This window comes from Phascolarctos cinereus, unplaced genomic scaffold, assembly GCF_003287225.1.
Source record: "Phascolarctos cinereus isolate Bilbo 61053 unplaced genomic scaffold, phaCin_HiC Scaffold_4;HRSCAF=312, whole genome shotgun sequence".
NCBI lineage: Eukaryota > Metazoa > Chordata > Mammalia > Diprotodontia > Phascolarctidae > Phascolarctos > Phascolarctos cinereus.
In genome coordinates this window covers 681,610,072-681,626,137 of record NW_027555847.1, presented here as the reverse complement: position 1 = coordinate 681,626,137, position 16,066 = coordinate 681,610,072, and the positions used below count along the sequence as shown (strand labels likewise).

The window sequence follows — 16,066 nt, the reverse complement described above, 5'->3', positions numbered from 1 at the left end:
GTATTCAGGGTGGGAAAGGGAATGGAAGGGAAAGGAAGAAACATTTATGTAGCACCTACTGTGCTAAGCACTTTACAAGTACTATCTCGTTTGATCCTCACAACAATCCTAGAAGATGGGTGCTGTTATTATCCTCATTTTACAGTTGAGGAAACTGACATATAGGTTAAGTGACTTGCCCAGAGTGACACAGATAGTGAGTATCTGAAGATAGATTTGAACTCAAGTCTTCCTGATTTCAGGCCAGGCATACCATCCACTGCAACACCAGCTGGGGAGACTCAAAGTGACACCCTACAAGTTGCGATTGGGGTTACTGGGTGTAGTTAACTAAGATAAAATGGATTAAATTAAACAGTCACCAGTGACTTTTCATTCATGATGTAAATATGAGGGGCTTAATGATAGAAACAAGGGAACATTTAACACTCCATTTCATGTAATGACTAAACCAAGGCATAACTACTGGGCTTGGCTGAGTTGAAGGTGGTTCTGGAAATCCTATCATATAAGGATCAGTTGGAAGAGTTGAGAACATGTAGCTTGAGAGAGGGAAGGTATATGGGGTGAAGGGGAGGGGGAGGCAGGAATGATATTTTTCCCATATCTGAAGGTCCAACCTCTGGAAGAGGGATTAGATTTGTTAAATGTAATCTCCTTATCTGCATAATTGGGGGTTAAGTTAGATGATCTCTGTAGTTCCCCTTCCAGCTCTGAGTCCTCTGAACTAAGACTAGTGGGTGGGAGTGGCAGGAGTGCACATTTCTGCTCAATATTAAGATGTTTCAAAGGGTCCAAGTGATTGAGGAATGGATTTGAGAATGGTCTTGGTGTGGACAGTGAGTTCCCCATCATTGGGAGTCATAAACTGGATGACTATTTGTCAGAGATTCTTCCTTTGGGAGGAAGGGACCAGAAGACCTTTCAGGCTTATTCCCATTTCTTTGATTTCATTGCCAAGTCTAAGGTCTTTAACAACCGTCTGTTACACAGGTTAGACATAACCTTATCATGAATTAAAGGCTCTATTTTATGCCAAAATGTGGCAGAATTCAAAAGAAAAGATAGTGATCCTAAGCAATTGGACCTGTTTGGCCTGGAAAAGATTTAATGGGTCATGTAGTCATTACCTTTATATACCTGAAGAACTTGGAAGAGGGACCCAGCCTAGTCTATGACTTCCTGAGAAAATCACTGAATTGAGCTGTAATCTGAATGGCGCTTGAATTGACTTTACATTTGTTAGTTTGATACTTGAAATAAGTAAGATTATGAGAATCAAAGGTTGCTTCTCATAATGAGTCAAAGAAGAGAATGGGATTGCTGTTGTTTTCAGCCAAGGCTAGGAAGGAAAACATGGCTAGTTGTCCCACTAAAGTTAATAACTTCAGCAATAACTGTGACTCACGTGATTAGAAACATTGGAAACTCAAGGAATCAAATAAAAGATATCTTTGATTAGAAGCACTGAAACAGTTGGTATTATTTAACGACATGACATTTTCTTGTTTGCATGGCTCTTGCTAATTCCTCTTGGGAGTCATCTGTTCATCTCTCTCTCCATTGGGACTGGGAGGTTTGAAGCTGGCCCAAGGAACAGGGGAGTCATGCCATGTAATCATCACAGAATCCACTCTTCTTCTCTTCTCCCCACCTCCCCCTTCCCTGCCCCTCTCTTTCCTGGAATCATAAGAGGCCAGGGCCAGGTCCTGTGGAGGATGGGAAAGAGGGATGTGGCCTAATGGGAAAGGCAGAGTCACTGCTGCAGTGAAAGGTGGGGCACAGAGGAGCCCATTCTTCATTCCCATAACATTCTCAGGAGGTGAGGTGCCATGAATCAGAATTCTTCAACCCCTCTCCCCATGCACAAACTTGAAAGGGGCCTTTGGAAGCGGTGGAGATTTCACGACTGCTGAGTGGCAAGACTTGGGAAAGTAATTACTTTGTACCGTGAAGGCCAATAGAAGTACAGCCTTGGATATTTTCAGCATCTTTAGTTTAAAATCTGCGATGCCTCAGCTTATATGGAACAACTTTCAGGACAGCTGTTCTCTTCTCAGCCCTATGCCCACCTCCACACTGCCACTGTTGCTGAGTGAATCAGGGAATGAAGTCAGCAAAAGCTAGATACAGTTTGCTCTGTTGACTTCCTGCTAATTCAAGATCAAGAGAGTAGAGGAAGTAGAAACCCTTTTCCCAATCCCTGCTTCCCCTATTTTTTGGGTACAGGTGCCAATTCTTGTGAGGTCTGTTCCATATAAACCTTTTCGAAGGAAAGGAATGGTGCAAACAGCTTTTAAATTTCCTGGTAAGAGACCTTATTTTCTTGCCTATTCATCTACCTGGATCCCATGCACAAAGTGGCACTAACAGAATCCAAAGACACGAGCATGAAAGCAGGTGGGGCACAGGGCAGGCAGCTGAGAAACTTTTTGCATTTTGTTCATTGTTCTTTCCTGAAAGAACCCTTTAGCTTACCCCATCCTCAGCTTTCAATTAAGCTAGGTCTCCAAAATGATTCTCAGCAGCTTCTCTACCCAGTTCCATTCAATGGCTTTTTTTCAGCTGCTGTTCACCAGGGCCTTAGCTCTTGTTTTTCCAAGTGCTTCCTTTCTTCTTACGTGTTTAGCTCGAGCTGGCAGGTCTCTGATGCTTTACCCACCGTGACGCCCAGGGATGCACTAAACTCTTTATAAACAAAGTATGTAGACCGTTTCCTTTTGACTTACATGTTCACAAATTAAGATTTGATTTGATTTGATTTTTGAAATAATTTTTTACCAAGGGAAAAAATACTCCAGAAAGTTTACTCCAGAAAATAACACAATTATGAATTTTTTTCAATTGTCCACAATAATCCAAAATCTAGACCCTGCTGTTTTAGCTAGCATAACCTCTGTTGTGCTATTTTCAGAACCTGGTTCTTTATCCTGTGATCAGCCATATGTTGCTCATTCCTTCTCATGCTTGTCAGGTGCTTCTCTGATGGATATCACAGTCCTCCTGAAGTGAGTCAGCCTTCTCACCTCTGCTTCCAGCAGGCAAATCAGCTGAAGCATACTATATGTTGGGTGCCATGCTGACATTTCTACCACATTGATTGACTTTGTCTCTTCTAGCCACAAGCAGTCTAACTTCCTTTTCTACTAAAAGCAGTACTTAAAAAAATAATAATAATTGGACTTAGCCTTCAGGCCAGCTATTCCAATTTGAAGCAGGCTTCATAGTTCATTTGAAAACAACACGACACTCAGTTGTGAGGGCGTCCCTAACTTTCTCAAGTATGGATTCTTCACAGCCCCAGAAAGAAGCATTAGATGTGACTTGCTGATTGTGGTCAGATTCCATCACTGCTGTTTTTCCATTGAAAGCCTGATTTACAGCTAGATCCTGGAATCCTCCCTCTCCACTGCAGAGGAACACAAAGAGTCAGGACCTCTACCAGAGGAACCTGTACTCCATGAATAAACAGACTGGCCAATCAGTTTTGAGATCAAGAAGCCTAAATGTCACAGGAATGCAAGGGTGACTCACAAATATTAATGATAAACAGGAACTTTCTCAAAAAGTGTAAAAGTCCCTCAGTTTCAAGGCATGGAGAGAAACAACATGCCTGCCCAACTCACGGCAACCTGACTGGAGCTCTTGATCAGGAGTTGATTTCTTGCCTTCTTTTTATGTCCCGAGTGGCAACCATTTGGACACGGCGAACAAAAGCTGCGCCAACTCCCGGGCCACTTGTCTTGACCGGGACTGTCAGCTTGCCTTGGCAGATCCCCAGCTGGCCATTCGTCTGCGCCGGCCCGCTTGTCTGACTCCCTGGCTGGCCTCCAGGGAGACCTGGAAATCTGGGGGGTCACTGGAGGAATCCGGTTGCCCTAGCAACACTGTGCTCGAATGCTTAGTGCCTCGATTTGCTTGCTCACAGTCCGACGTTGTCAGTTTGCTGCCTGCCCGCTTGTCTCTTTCCATTTGTGTGTACCCTTTAGTCTGTCATGCTGTTTGCATAATGCCAGTTAGTACTGTTGCATACTTCATCAGTCATTTACTCGTCTCCCTGTAGTCTTCTCCGTGGCTGCCTTCCTTTAGGTGGATCACACCTCCTGAGTAGTTAATGTCAGCTTGTGCTTGTCTGGTCAGCCCGCCTGCCATTCCATTTGTTGTCGCATCTGTCAATCTGTTCAAGTTCGTCGACTTGTTCCGCCAGCAGGGGTCGCAGACTCGGAGGCAGCGCTCGCGCACGCGCGCTGTAGCCTTCCGTCTGTGCCGAGGCTTTGGTGGCCCAGCACCCCAGGCCCCGCCCTGGACCCATCTTCTTGAGGCGACGGGTGGTGACGCGTTCCAGCCGCGCCGCGGGAAGGTCACACGGCCTTCTCCAATATGGCGGCGGCGATAAGGGGTGGATGGTGCCGCTGCTCCCGGGTGAGGTGCTGGGCGAGCGGAGGGGGGAGGAGAGGATAAGGAAGGGGCGCGGCGCGATCCCGGCGCCGGGCCGGGCCGGGCCTGGCCTAGCCTAGCCTGTGTGCGCCGGGGCTCCCAAGGGGCGGGGCCGAGCGGCGTGCTTTGGCCGGGCTTGGAGAGGGCGAGCCGGCGAGCGCTCGGGGCAAGGCCGCGGTTGTGGTGGCCTGGCCTGGACCCCGTCGACCCCGACCTTCCTCGTCACCTTGGGGCCCACGAGGCTTTCGGCCCTCCTAAGCCTAGCGATTCTGGGGCCTTGAGTGGGGGGTTGCTGCCCCGGAAGGCGGTTACCCTGGGAAGGGGGTGGAAGGGCCGCCGAGGTCTTGGGGTCTGCCGCCCAAAAGCAAGACAGCCTAGGCCCTGAGCGACCACAGCCCCCTCCTGCAAATGGGGAAACTGAGGCCCACAGAGTTGAAGGGAGTAGCCCCAAGGTCACACAGTAGTATACGTCCAAGGCTGGGTAGGAACCTAAGTCTTGCCTTTGCAGGGGAGGGGACTTGCCCCAGGGCACACAATTGGTGGTAATTGGCAGAACCCAGGTCCAGTGCTTTCCTTCCTGGGCCATGCTGCCTTATTTTATAAAGACTTGAAGAAACTGAGGGCCACTCATGCCGGTCTTTCCTTAGCTAGAGCCCAGGCCAGGGACATGGAGGAGAAAATGACAGGGAGGGTGATGTCACAATATGAAAGCCAACATTTGAGTTGAAGAACAGTAGAGTCAGGACTTCGATGGCAGTTGTGGGAGTAAAAGTTGGGGGCCGGTTTAGTGGAGACTCAGTTTAGTTCAGTATGTCATCGCTGTGTCCTGGCAGCCTAAAAGACTGTTTCAGAATCCGTTTAAGAGAGTAGTAGGGCTCAGAATGAAAGATGATGGTCTGTAGTCAGACCCTGTTGTGATCAGTTCTCAACACATATTTTAAGAATATTGTCTAGCCTAAGAGTTTTTAGAGGACGGTGAAGGACCTTGGGTCTGTGATATGAGGACCATTTGAAAACTGGAATCTTTAGCCTAGGGTAGAGAGGACTTGGAATAGATATTTAATGGCTGTCTTCCAGTGACCCTGAAGACAGATTAGATTAGACTTGTCTTGATTGGCCTTGGAGCAGAGCTAGGAGCAGTTTGGGTAGAAGTTACAGGGAGACATATTTAGCCTAGAATAAATAAAACTTCCTAAAAGTTAGAGCTAGGTTTCCCTCACTAGAGATTTGCAAACAGAGACCAAATGCTTCCTTGTTGGGTCTGTGGTAGAGGAAATTCCTGTTGAGGCTCATGTTGTATTAGATGGCCTCTGAGGGTCATTCAAAGCCAGCCTTACTTCCCTGCTTCTGACCAGGCTGCTTGAGGATTCTGCTTGTTCTCATCTGACCATATCTGAAGTGTTGTGTTCAGTTCTGGGCTTAATTTAAGAAAGAACATAGATAAGATAGAAAGTATCCATGCCATAAGAGGATCAGTTGAAGGAATCGAATTATGTTTGAGCTGGAGAAAAGAAGGATCAGAGTGGGTGAAGAGACATGATAGGAGTTTTCAAATAAACATTGTCATAATGAAAAGGAAATGAATTCTTCTTTGCCCTCAGAGGGCAAAACCAGTAAAGCATGGAAATTGAAAAGAGTTAAATTAGGACTCTAACAATTACATCTATCCATAAATGGAATGGTCTGCCTTGGAAGGTAATGAATTCTTCCATAGGAGGTCTTCATGCACAGTTAGAATGACCATTTGCCAGGAGTGTTAAATTGGAGGCTCTCAGTTTTGGATTGGACTGGGTGATTACTGTGGTTCCTTCTAGTTCTAAACTTAGGCAATTTTGTGATTCTCTTCTCCGGGAGGGGATAAAATATCACTGGGGGAGAAGGTTGTACATCTGTCTCAGAATATATGTAAAATGAAGGAACCATATTATTACCCTGTAGTGCATCTTGGAGTAGGAGCAGACTCTGTACACCTTTCACTCCCTGTCCTTGCTCAGCCCTTCAGCAGCAACATAGGATATACTAAGCATGAACCTAGCTCCTCCTAAATCTGGCACAACTCAGTTAGTCTCTCCTATAGCTGGTCATGCAACACAAAAGTTATCACAGAACTGTATCACTGAGTTTCCAGGGACTTAAAAAGCAGAAGCAGCTGAATCTAGTGGCATTAGTGGCCTGATCTAGAAGCATTAGATGAAAAACAAAAGACCAGGGTTCTGATCCTGGCTCTGTCTGTAATCAGTGAAGAAATGGGGAGATGGGAGGAAACTGGGGCCCAGAGAATGGAGGGGGACTTACCCAAGTCACACATTAGGTTATAGGTAGAACTGAGATTACCACCAGGGCCCATCCCACTGCCTCCTGTTACTTGAAGAAATAAAAACTTATGTAGCCTCAGATTCTGACAGACAGAGCATTAGAAATACAGACCTAGAAACACAATGAATTCTGTCTTTCCTGTTTGTTTCTATAAACACATAAAGTCATTGTGAACTCAAAAAGAGTAAGAAAATGAATCTGAACGGAGTAACAGAAGGAAAGGTGGAACTACTAGGAATAGCAAGGCCATAATAGAAGTATGTCAGTGGAAGCAGGAAAGATGGAAAGAGCCTTAGAGGGAGAGGAGGGAGGGCAGGCTAAAGATCTTCATCAACAGTTTTTTGTCTACTTTAGGTCTCAGCTTCATAGAATTTAGAGTGGAAAGGGGTTGGGGTGTGCTTTGGGGATTATTTCCTCCAGCTCTTTCATTTTATAGATGAAGAAAATGAGGCCTAGATAAGTAGTGGTTTTTTTTTTCAAGGTCACATACAGTCTAAATACCAGAATGAGAGATTCTAATCCAATGTGCTTGACACTAAATTGGGGTGCCTGTTCATCTCTCATAGGTCCAAATTTAAGTGGTAAGAAAGTGGATGGAATTCTGAGCTTGGAAATTAGGAGATCTGGGATTTCTCTTTCTTTGTTCTGGTGGCCATTTCTTTCTCAGTTTAGGCAAATTTTATCAATGTAGGTAAAAATAGCTTTGGGTGTGAATTGGTGGTAGTTTTTAATAGGTTTTGTAAATTTACTAGGTTTCCTCTCAGATAGGTTTTAACTCAGTTAAAATTAGCAGTAAATAATGGGAAAAGGGGCTGGAAGAAGGGTTGGAGGGAGCTGGCAAAAAAAAGAGACAAAGTGGAGGGGGAGGGACACAAAGAAGAATTAAAGAACAAGTTGATTTGAAGGTTTAAATAAATAACAAAGGAAGTGATCATCTTTTACCCAAGCTAAAGAAATTCTGCTATAGCTCCCACTCTTTCAGTGACCTAGGAGCCAGAGTATACCTTATGCAGATCCCAATTGTGGAATCTCATTTTATCCCTTTTTCCTCTTTATTAGGCATAGGACAAATTGATAAGAAGATTCTTATTCTTTCCCCTCTCTACAGTCCTTCATTCCACAAAGGTAAAATAATAATTGCTGTTCTTTTTTCATTCTTTCTCCCCTGATTTTAGAGATGCCTTGGCAGTGGGACCCAGCTTCTCTCTGGCTGGTGCCCTGTGCCAGTGTCCTATGGCCCTGTCTATCGAATATGCAGTCCAGGCTTAGAGCTGCCACTGGTAAGTGAAGCAGATTTCCTCTGCTCTCCAGGGATCCTGGAGGGCGAAGAAGGGACACTACTGAGAGAGATCAGAAAGTGATCTCTTTTGGCAGTATGGAGTGGAGGGGTTGCTGAGAAAGCTGCCAGCACAGCAGTTGAAGCTCCCAAAGGATGCTTATTAAGTGCCTAGGCAGAGTATTTACTCTTGAAGGTAGCATGCTACTCAGGTTTGTGGAACTGCCACTCATTTACCACAGTGATTGTACACAGTGCTTGTGACTTCAGAGTCAGCTTCAATTTTTTTTTCACCCCAGCTCTTTTCCCCTGAGTCCCCACCTTTCCATTTTAATTACCATCACTCATGTTAAGTTCCTTGTTAGCCTTTTGTAAAAGTCTCTCTGTCCTCTGTCTCTGGGTATTTTCCCCTCCCTACTACCTGCATCCTCAGTCTATCTCTTACTCTGCTGCCAGAATCATCTATCTCATGGACAGCTGGAATCACATCATTTCCTGGCTTATGAACGAACCTTCAGTGGTGGTCTGTCCCCTAGTGGATGAAATCAGACATTCAGGACTTTCCATAGTCTAGTACCAACCTACTACCTTTTCGACTACTGAAAAACTATTCTCATTCTCTCTCTCTCTCTCTCTCTCTCTCTCTCTCTCTCTCTCTCTCTCTCTCTCTCTCTCTCTCTTTCTTTCTCTCTCTCTCTTTCTTTCTCTTTCTTTCTCTCTCTCCCTCCCCCCCTTTCTTCCCCCCCCCTTCTCTATGCTTAGGAGCAGCTAGGTGATGCAGTGCATCAGTGCATAGAGTTCTGGGCCTGGAGTTAGGAAGACTCGTCTTCTTGAGTTCAAATCCAGCCTCAGGGACTTCCTAGCTATGTGACCCTGGGCAAGTCACTTCACCCTTTTTGCCTCAGTTTCTTCATCTATAAAATGAGCTGGAAAAGGAAATGGCAAACCACTCCAGTATCTTTGCCAAGAAAACTGCAAATGGGATCACAAAGAGTCAGACAGGACTGAAAAGTGAATGAACACAATTTATGCTTGAACAAAACAACTGTTCTTGCCCTGTGCTTTCCTGCCGCCTCCATGCTTTTATTTCTGTTTTTCCCTACACACTGGTGTACTATGCACCCTGTACACACATGCACGTAACAGATACTATTTCCACTTGTTGAAGTCCCATCTTTCTTTCAAAGTCCAGTTCAGATGTCATATTATTATGTCTTTCACTTTTTTTAATGCCTGTCTTATGCTCTTGCTGAGCCCCTGGAGGGCGGGTGCCATGTTTTAATTCTTTGTATCTCCCCAGCACTGAGCACATGGTTGGCACTCTGTAAGGGCTTGTTGAAGGAATGAAGCAGCCAAGGTAGTGCCACTTAGACTGCCGTCAGCCTTGCTCCAGTGTTATGTTATGTCCTTCTCTTTCTAGTACATTGTGCTTTGTGGATGACATGAAATTGGGAGGGATAGTTACTATGATGGAAGACTGAATCAAGAGTCCAAGAGATCACCATAGGCTAGAGCAATGGGCCGTAGCTGAGAAGATGGCATTTAAATTTGCATTTAAGGGGTAAATGTAAAATCCTGCATTTAGTCTGATTCAAAAAAGGGAATAGTATAGTGTGGGGGAGATGTGGCTAGCTACCAGTTCTTGCAAAAAGACCAAAGGTTTTTAGGTGACTACAAGTTCAACCTGAAAAGCTAGTGAAACCTAAGGCTACATCAGTAGAAATATAAAAGAATCGATAGAAATCTGGTTTCCAGAACAAAGGAAGTTAGTTTTAGGTCCCACTGTCCTCTTCTTTGATCATATACTATCAGGTGGACTGTGGTCAGTTCTGGGCGCTCTTTAGGAACTGGGATATTAGCAAACCAGAGTCCAAAGAGAAGAAAGTGACTTATCATTTTTTCTATTTTAAAAATAGAAGCTAGATTTAACTTGATAACTTGAATATTTGATTCACATTCAGTCATGTTGGGGAATTTCTATGCTTTTGGTTTTTTCCATGGGTAATGATGATTTTCTTCAAATTTTTTTAGGCAAAGTGTTATTCTTCTGGAAGCAGGAAAAGTTTCCTATCTGGCTTGTTAGAAAATATCAAACAAGAATTAGCAAAAAACAAGGAAATGAAAGAAAGTATAAAAAAATTCAGAGATGAAGCTAAGAAGTTGGAAGAGTCAGATGCACTTCAGGAAGCAAGAAGGAAATATGTAAGTCATTTAACAGAACTTTGTTATAGTTCACTTTGTGTTTTTGAGAGTGGAAGAGAATGGAGATTTGAGAATGGAGGTTCATAAAGTCACACAATGTCAGAGCTGAAAAATACATCAAGTCCCGGAAGGGTCTTTTTGTCCCAGCTGTCTGCCCCATGAAAGGATATTATTTGTTTAAGATCACATGCCTGGTTAGTAGCAGAGCAGATCTGAAACCAGGTCTCCTGGCTTCCAGCCCATTATTCTTTCTATTTCACCAGCTAATAAGGTCTGATTAAGGAAAAACTTTGCCTTTAGATGTAAGTAGAATAAACTGCTTTAGGAGACAGGGCATTTCCCCTTAACTGGAGTTTTTTGAGCAGAGCCTAGGTGGTCCCTCATCAAGAATATTACACAGGAGATTCTTGTCAGAGGACAGGTCAGACCTCTGAAGTCCTTTCAGCCTTTTTCGGTTCTTGAGATACTTACTGGTAGAATCATGTGAGGAGAGGACCTGTGTTTGATTTTCTTCTACTTTTTTCCCCTAAAGAAATCCAGTTTTAAAATTTTATACTATAAGTAGACAATTCCAGCTCAGCTCCCATTGCTATGGAACAATGAATTTCAATTTCGTTGATGGGTCTCATTGGACTTGAAATTTTTAACCATTTGTTATAGCTCATGTGTTACTCTTAGCCTGTCAAAGGCTTTGATTTAACTGAAGATGCAAGGGGGAATTATGCCCTTGGTTGCAGCATTGTGGCCAGAACTGTTTCATTTTTATTTCTTAATTTTACCTCAGTAACAGCTTGTTTATTGGGTGACATTAGAGACCATGGAATTCTCGTGGGACAGACAATTTGGATATGACCCATAACTGTTTTGTAATAGGATTTGAGCAGTATAGAACGTTAGATTTTGTCATATACAGTAGCAACAAATGGCATAGTTGGGGATGAGAGTGGGGGAAAAAATTGGAGTGTGTTGATCTGCCATGAAGTGGGCAGGGAAAGAGATACAGTTGGAGGATATAAGAAGTTATTTATCCTGGAATGGTTTTGCCACCATGTGTTTAGGCTGTGACAAGAGGAAAATTACCTTCCCCTTTGTCCAGAAAGGTGTTATGGGTAGGTCGATTACTCGGGGGCTAGAATGAGCCTCAAGAAGAAGTCCTGGGCCAGTACTAGTGCAGCTTTCGTTGACCTGGTATAGCTAAGAAGGCTGGCTAGGTGAGGCTTGCTCCCTCTCCATGCAGTGCCCTGTACCATAGCCCTGGAGTAGCCCCGAGACTCCCTTTAGTTAAAGAAGAAAGACAGGTCTATGAGCATGGAACTTATCAGGGTGGAAGGACTGACAACAGGCTGTCAGGGAAAGAATGAACTTTTCTGGTTGTTTCTAGCCCTGTTAAAAACTAAATATAGTTGGTGGCTAATTTCTCTCTTAATAAAACTGATCTTCTCTGTTATAGAAAACCATTGAGTCTGAAACAGTCAAAACATCTGAAGTAATTAAGAAAAAAATTGGAGCATTCACTGGTACAGTGAAAGAGGTAAGAGACCAGAACATGGCCTTGCGTGAGGCCTTCCTCTGATTTCCACTTCTGCTGTCTTCACTGCACACTGCCACCTCCTGGTATTAGGACCTTCTCCAGGATGGTTCCGTCCTCCCTCTAGCTTCAGTCTCACTATTCCTCCCCTTCATTCCTTCTGTTCTTCAGCTGAACTACACGAGACTGTCTCCCAGATGTGTTCTGTGTCTGCTGCTATACCTTGGCTCACACTGTTCCTTATCCTTTCCTCTGAATTTCCTGTCTGCCTTTAAAGTGCGGCTCAAGGGCCGCTGTCTCCATAAAGCCTTCTTTGATATTTGCTGTTGTGTAACCCCCTGCACCGTATACCTCACGCAGCACTTTGCCTCTCCATTGGGCATCTCTTCTTGTTATGTATTACAATTAGTTTGTTTGTATCATTTGCTTGTACCAGACTGTAAGCTCCCTGAGGGCAGGCTGCATATTTTCTCTAATTTTTGTATTTTTGCTAGCTTTAAGCACAATGTTTTATACTTACCAGGCATTTAATGAGCGTTTGATGATGAAATGAATAAATGAATACTTACAAGTCAAGAAAGCTCAAGAGAGCTTATTCAGAATGTGGGCTTTGGTTCCTAATCCTAAATTTTCCAAAAGTCAGTGTATTGGATTAAATTAGGAGGGTCCAGGTCAGTCTTTTGAGAGTCAGTCACTGTTTTATGAATTGCTTTTAGACACAAATATTCTTTTTCCTCTGTCCTCCTCCTTGTCCTTTCTTTCCCTCATTTTCTTCCTCCCCCTTCCCCTCCCCCTTTGAACTACTCAAGTATTGACTCTTTCGAAAAGGCTTTCCTGATTCCCCAAGTCACTCTGTATTTATTTTGTGTTATATACCGTGTTTGCTTATCTGTAAACATGTATCCCTCCTGTAAAATGTAGGTTCTCGCATGGGTATTTGTATCCCCAGCACCTGATACAGTGCTTGTTTGTGGTAGGCATTTAATAAATGCTTGTTGATTAATTGGTGTGTGTAAGCAAGCCGAATTGCGTTAAATGCCCAAGTGTATGTTTTGATGTGCCGGCTCTCTGGTTTGTGTGCTGGATCCCTAGGTTGCCGAGGACACTGGGTGCCAATCTGAGAAGTTAGAACTGAGCCGGGATGTCAAGAATGCTCGTTACACCTAGGCTACCTCTCATTTTGGGGGAGTCCTTGAGGGTGGGGGAGGACGAGGCCACTGCTGGGAGTTGTTCTGTATGGACTTATGGGGAAATCCCAGTTTGGCCTGGACTCCCCTAGAATCCTCTAGCCCTTCAGGACCGGACTGGGGACTGATCTGAAGCCAGCCCTATCCTCCAGATCAGCGCTGGGCCTGAGTGAATCTATTGGGAATAAAGCAGCTGGTGACAGAAGGCAGTGTGTGTTATGCTTTTCTGTAGCACGGAGCTTCTGTACTGCCAGAGGAGAATTGGCGGCATTGAGGGCCCTGACCACTTTTGTTTCTTGTGCTAGAGTTTGGATGAAGTAAGTAAAAGTGACATTGGCCGAAAAATTCTAGAAGGCATGGAAGAAGCAGCCAAAACAGCCAAGCAGTCTGCAGAATCTGTGACCAGAGGTGGGGAGAAGCTGGGCAAAACAGCTGCTTTCAAAGCCATATCTCAGGTAAGCCGATGACTGGGGGAGCTCAGAGGATGTACTTTGTTCAGATGGTATCAGGTCGTAGGTTCTGTAGCTGGAAGGAGCCTTAGAGTTCAGCTCATCCACCACCCTTACCCTACAGATGAGGAAGTAGGGGCGCAGAACAGCGAAAGGTTGAGCACATGGTAGAACTGGAGCTGGAAGGCCTTGTGTTTGCTTTTCTCTTCTTTGGGCTTTAATCATTTTTAAAAATTTGCCTGATGGAGAGCCTGAGGCAAAAAGAGTTCTGATTTTTTCAGCTAAGTATTTACAGAACATCCCTCCTCTTATACAACCCAAAGCTGATCAGGCTAGAGAAAGGTGCAAAGCCTCCTGGCTGTTCTTCAGACTGATTGGCCTTGACACCTAGTGGTCTTCTCAGAAGTGGAATGGAGTTTATTAAGTCAAATGAGCTTTGTTGTCCAAAAAATAGGCAACATAAGGATACAAGAAAATAAAGGCCCAAGTCTGATTGTACAGATACATCATAGTAATGTTTCATATTTGCATGAGTAGAGCTGCTACCTACCCGTTCTCTTTTCGTCTTGTCATTTTCAGCAAATCTCCGTAATTTGGTATAGGGTTTGGGAGGGATTCAGCCTAGCCTCCCATGGATCTAGAAACTAGTAGTGCCTTGAAAACAGATGGTAGATTTTTGTTAACACCTGGATGATTATGCTTTTCCTTAGGGAGTTGAAAGTGTGAAGAAGGAACTAGATCAAAGCGTACTAGGACAAACAGGCCCCTACCGAAGGCCCGAGAGACTTCGAAAACGGACTGAGTTATCTGGAGAGAAAATCAAAGAGGATAAAGTATTTGAACCCAATGAGTAGGTATTTGACAAACTAAATCCCTTAGGTTATTGACTACACCTGGCTTTGATTTCTTAACCATTTTATTTTGTGTAGGTAGGAAAAGAAGCTGACCCAGTAGCTTGATCCCATGTTCTAGGCCCTCATGACTGGAGTGTTGTTTTATTTTGGGGTTATTTTCAGTTGTCTGTCCCTAACTTAATTTTCTGAAATGCTCCAGAAGAGAGCCCGTGGGTCTGGTCCCTGTTTTTTCTACCAAGGATCTCATGCGCCTCTGCACTGGTTTCACAGAGCCCAGATCATGGGATCTAGAAGATGGAAGGGATCGTAGAAGTCAGCCAGTCCATCCCCTAATTGAGCTCAGGAAGAGCTGAGGTTTGACCTTGGTCCTCTGGCTTCAAATCCAGTGTTGTTTCCGCTTCACCATGGAGCATCCCTTTCGGAATCAGGAACAACAAATGAAGGGAGCTTCTTAATTGGGTACATTTAAATATCGAGTTTTACACATATACAAGCACACACACACACATTCTTCTGAATATCTCAGAGCAGTGGATTCATCCGTGACAAAGACGTGGGGTAGGATTGTTGTGATCTGAAAGAGGCAGGAAACAAGCAGTAGATAGATGCATGTGTGGGCTGGACTGGGGCATTTTGGGCATTTTGACCATTGATGGTTTTCCTGGAAGTGTCTATCATGTTCCCTTTTCAGAGCTCAGGCCAAGGTTACTGATGAAATGAATGCCTTGTGATTTTCCCCAGGGAAGCAATGGGAGTTGTGCTGCACAAGGATTCAAAATGGTATCAACAGTGGAAAGATTTCAAGGACAACAATGTCGTCTTTAATAGTAAGTGGCAAAAAACTTTCTTGACCTTGGGTCATTTGGGGTGCAGCAGCCACGGGATCCTGTCTGAAGTCAGCTTGGAGAGTGGTCTTTAGTCCTCCAGGGATAGGCCTCGGCCCTGTGCTGATAATGTTTTGTCAGGGACTTGGAGAAAAGCAAATGATAAGGATGGCTGACATGTTGGATGACAGGATACAAACAGATCTTAACAGGCTTGAATAATAGGCTAAATCCACATACAGTTGAAGTAAACATGAGTACTCTTCTTGGGTTAGCAAAATCGGCTTTATAAACTCAAGATGGAAAAGGCTTGCCCACCAGCTCATAAAAAAGATCTGGGTATTTCACTAGCCCATCAGCTCAGCATGAGTCACAGGGTAGCTCAGCAGCCAGGAAGGCTAATGGCCTCTTGGACTACATAAAGAGGCACAGTGACTGAGAATGAGGGTCATGATCATCCTGGTGTCCTCTTCTCCTTAATGGACCATATTTGAAAGGTTGTATTCAATGTGGGGTACATTTTATTTTATTTTATTTCATTTTATTTGTTTTTGGTGAGGCAATTGGGAGTAAGTGATTTGCCCAGGGTCGCACAGCTAGTGAGTGTTATGTGTCAGAAGCTGGATTTGAACTCAGGTCCTTCTGACTCCAGGGCTGGTGCTCTATCCACTGCACCACCTAGCTGCCACTGTGGGGTGCATTTTAGGAAGGACATTGGCAATGTAAGAAGAATCCAGGGAAAGAAGACCAGCATAGCATGATGAGAAGATTAGAGATTCTGCCATATTGGGGTCCATTGAAGGAACTAGGGAATTAAAAGGCTTGGTGGGATGTTATCCTTCTTCGACTTGATCCCAGAGGACAGAACAAGGAGCAGTAGGTGGGAGTTACAGATTGTCGGGTTTTGCCTCAACATAAAAATTTCCTAACAATCAAAGCAATTTGAAAACGTACTGGACTAGAGATGGTGCCTGCCCCTCCTTGGAGATTTTT

The 16,066-nt window shown here is 44.3% G+C and overlaps 1 protein-coding gene across 2 annotated transcripts in view; it reads left to right on the top strand.

Moving 5' to 3' along the window:
• Positions 1-4,314: 4,314 nt before the first annotated feature.
• The window catches only part of TIMM44 (translocase of inner mitochondrial membrane 44), a 38,577-nt gene continuing 26,825 nt past the window's right edge, over positions 4,315-16,066 (top strand). For both annotated transcript variants that reach the window (XM_020978126.2, XM_020978127.2), the window contains exons 1-7: positions 4,315-4,422; positions 7,929-8,033; positions 10,061-10,231; positions 11,682-11,762; positions 13,252-13,401; positions 14,106-14,245; positions 14,991-15,076. In XM_020978126.2, coding sequence (XP_020833785.1) covers positions 4,381-4,422; positions 7,929-8,033; positions 10,061-10,231; positions 11,682-11,762; positions 13,252-13,401; positions 14,106-14,245; positions 14,991-15,076 — 775 coding nt within the window. In that variant the 5' untranslated portion in view covers positions 4,315-4,380. The remainder of the gene's footprint in view (positions 4,423-7,928; positions 8,034-10,060; positions 10,232-11,681; positions 11,763-13,251; positions 13,402-14,105; positions 14,246-14,990; positions 15,077-16,066) is intronic.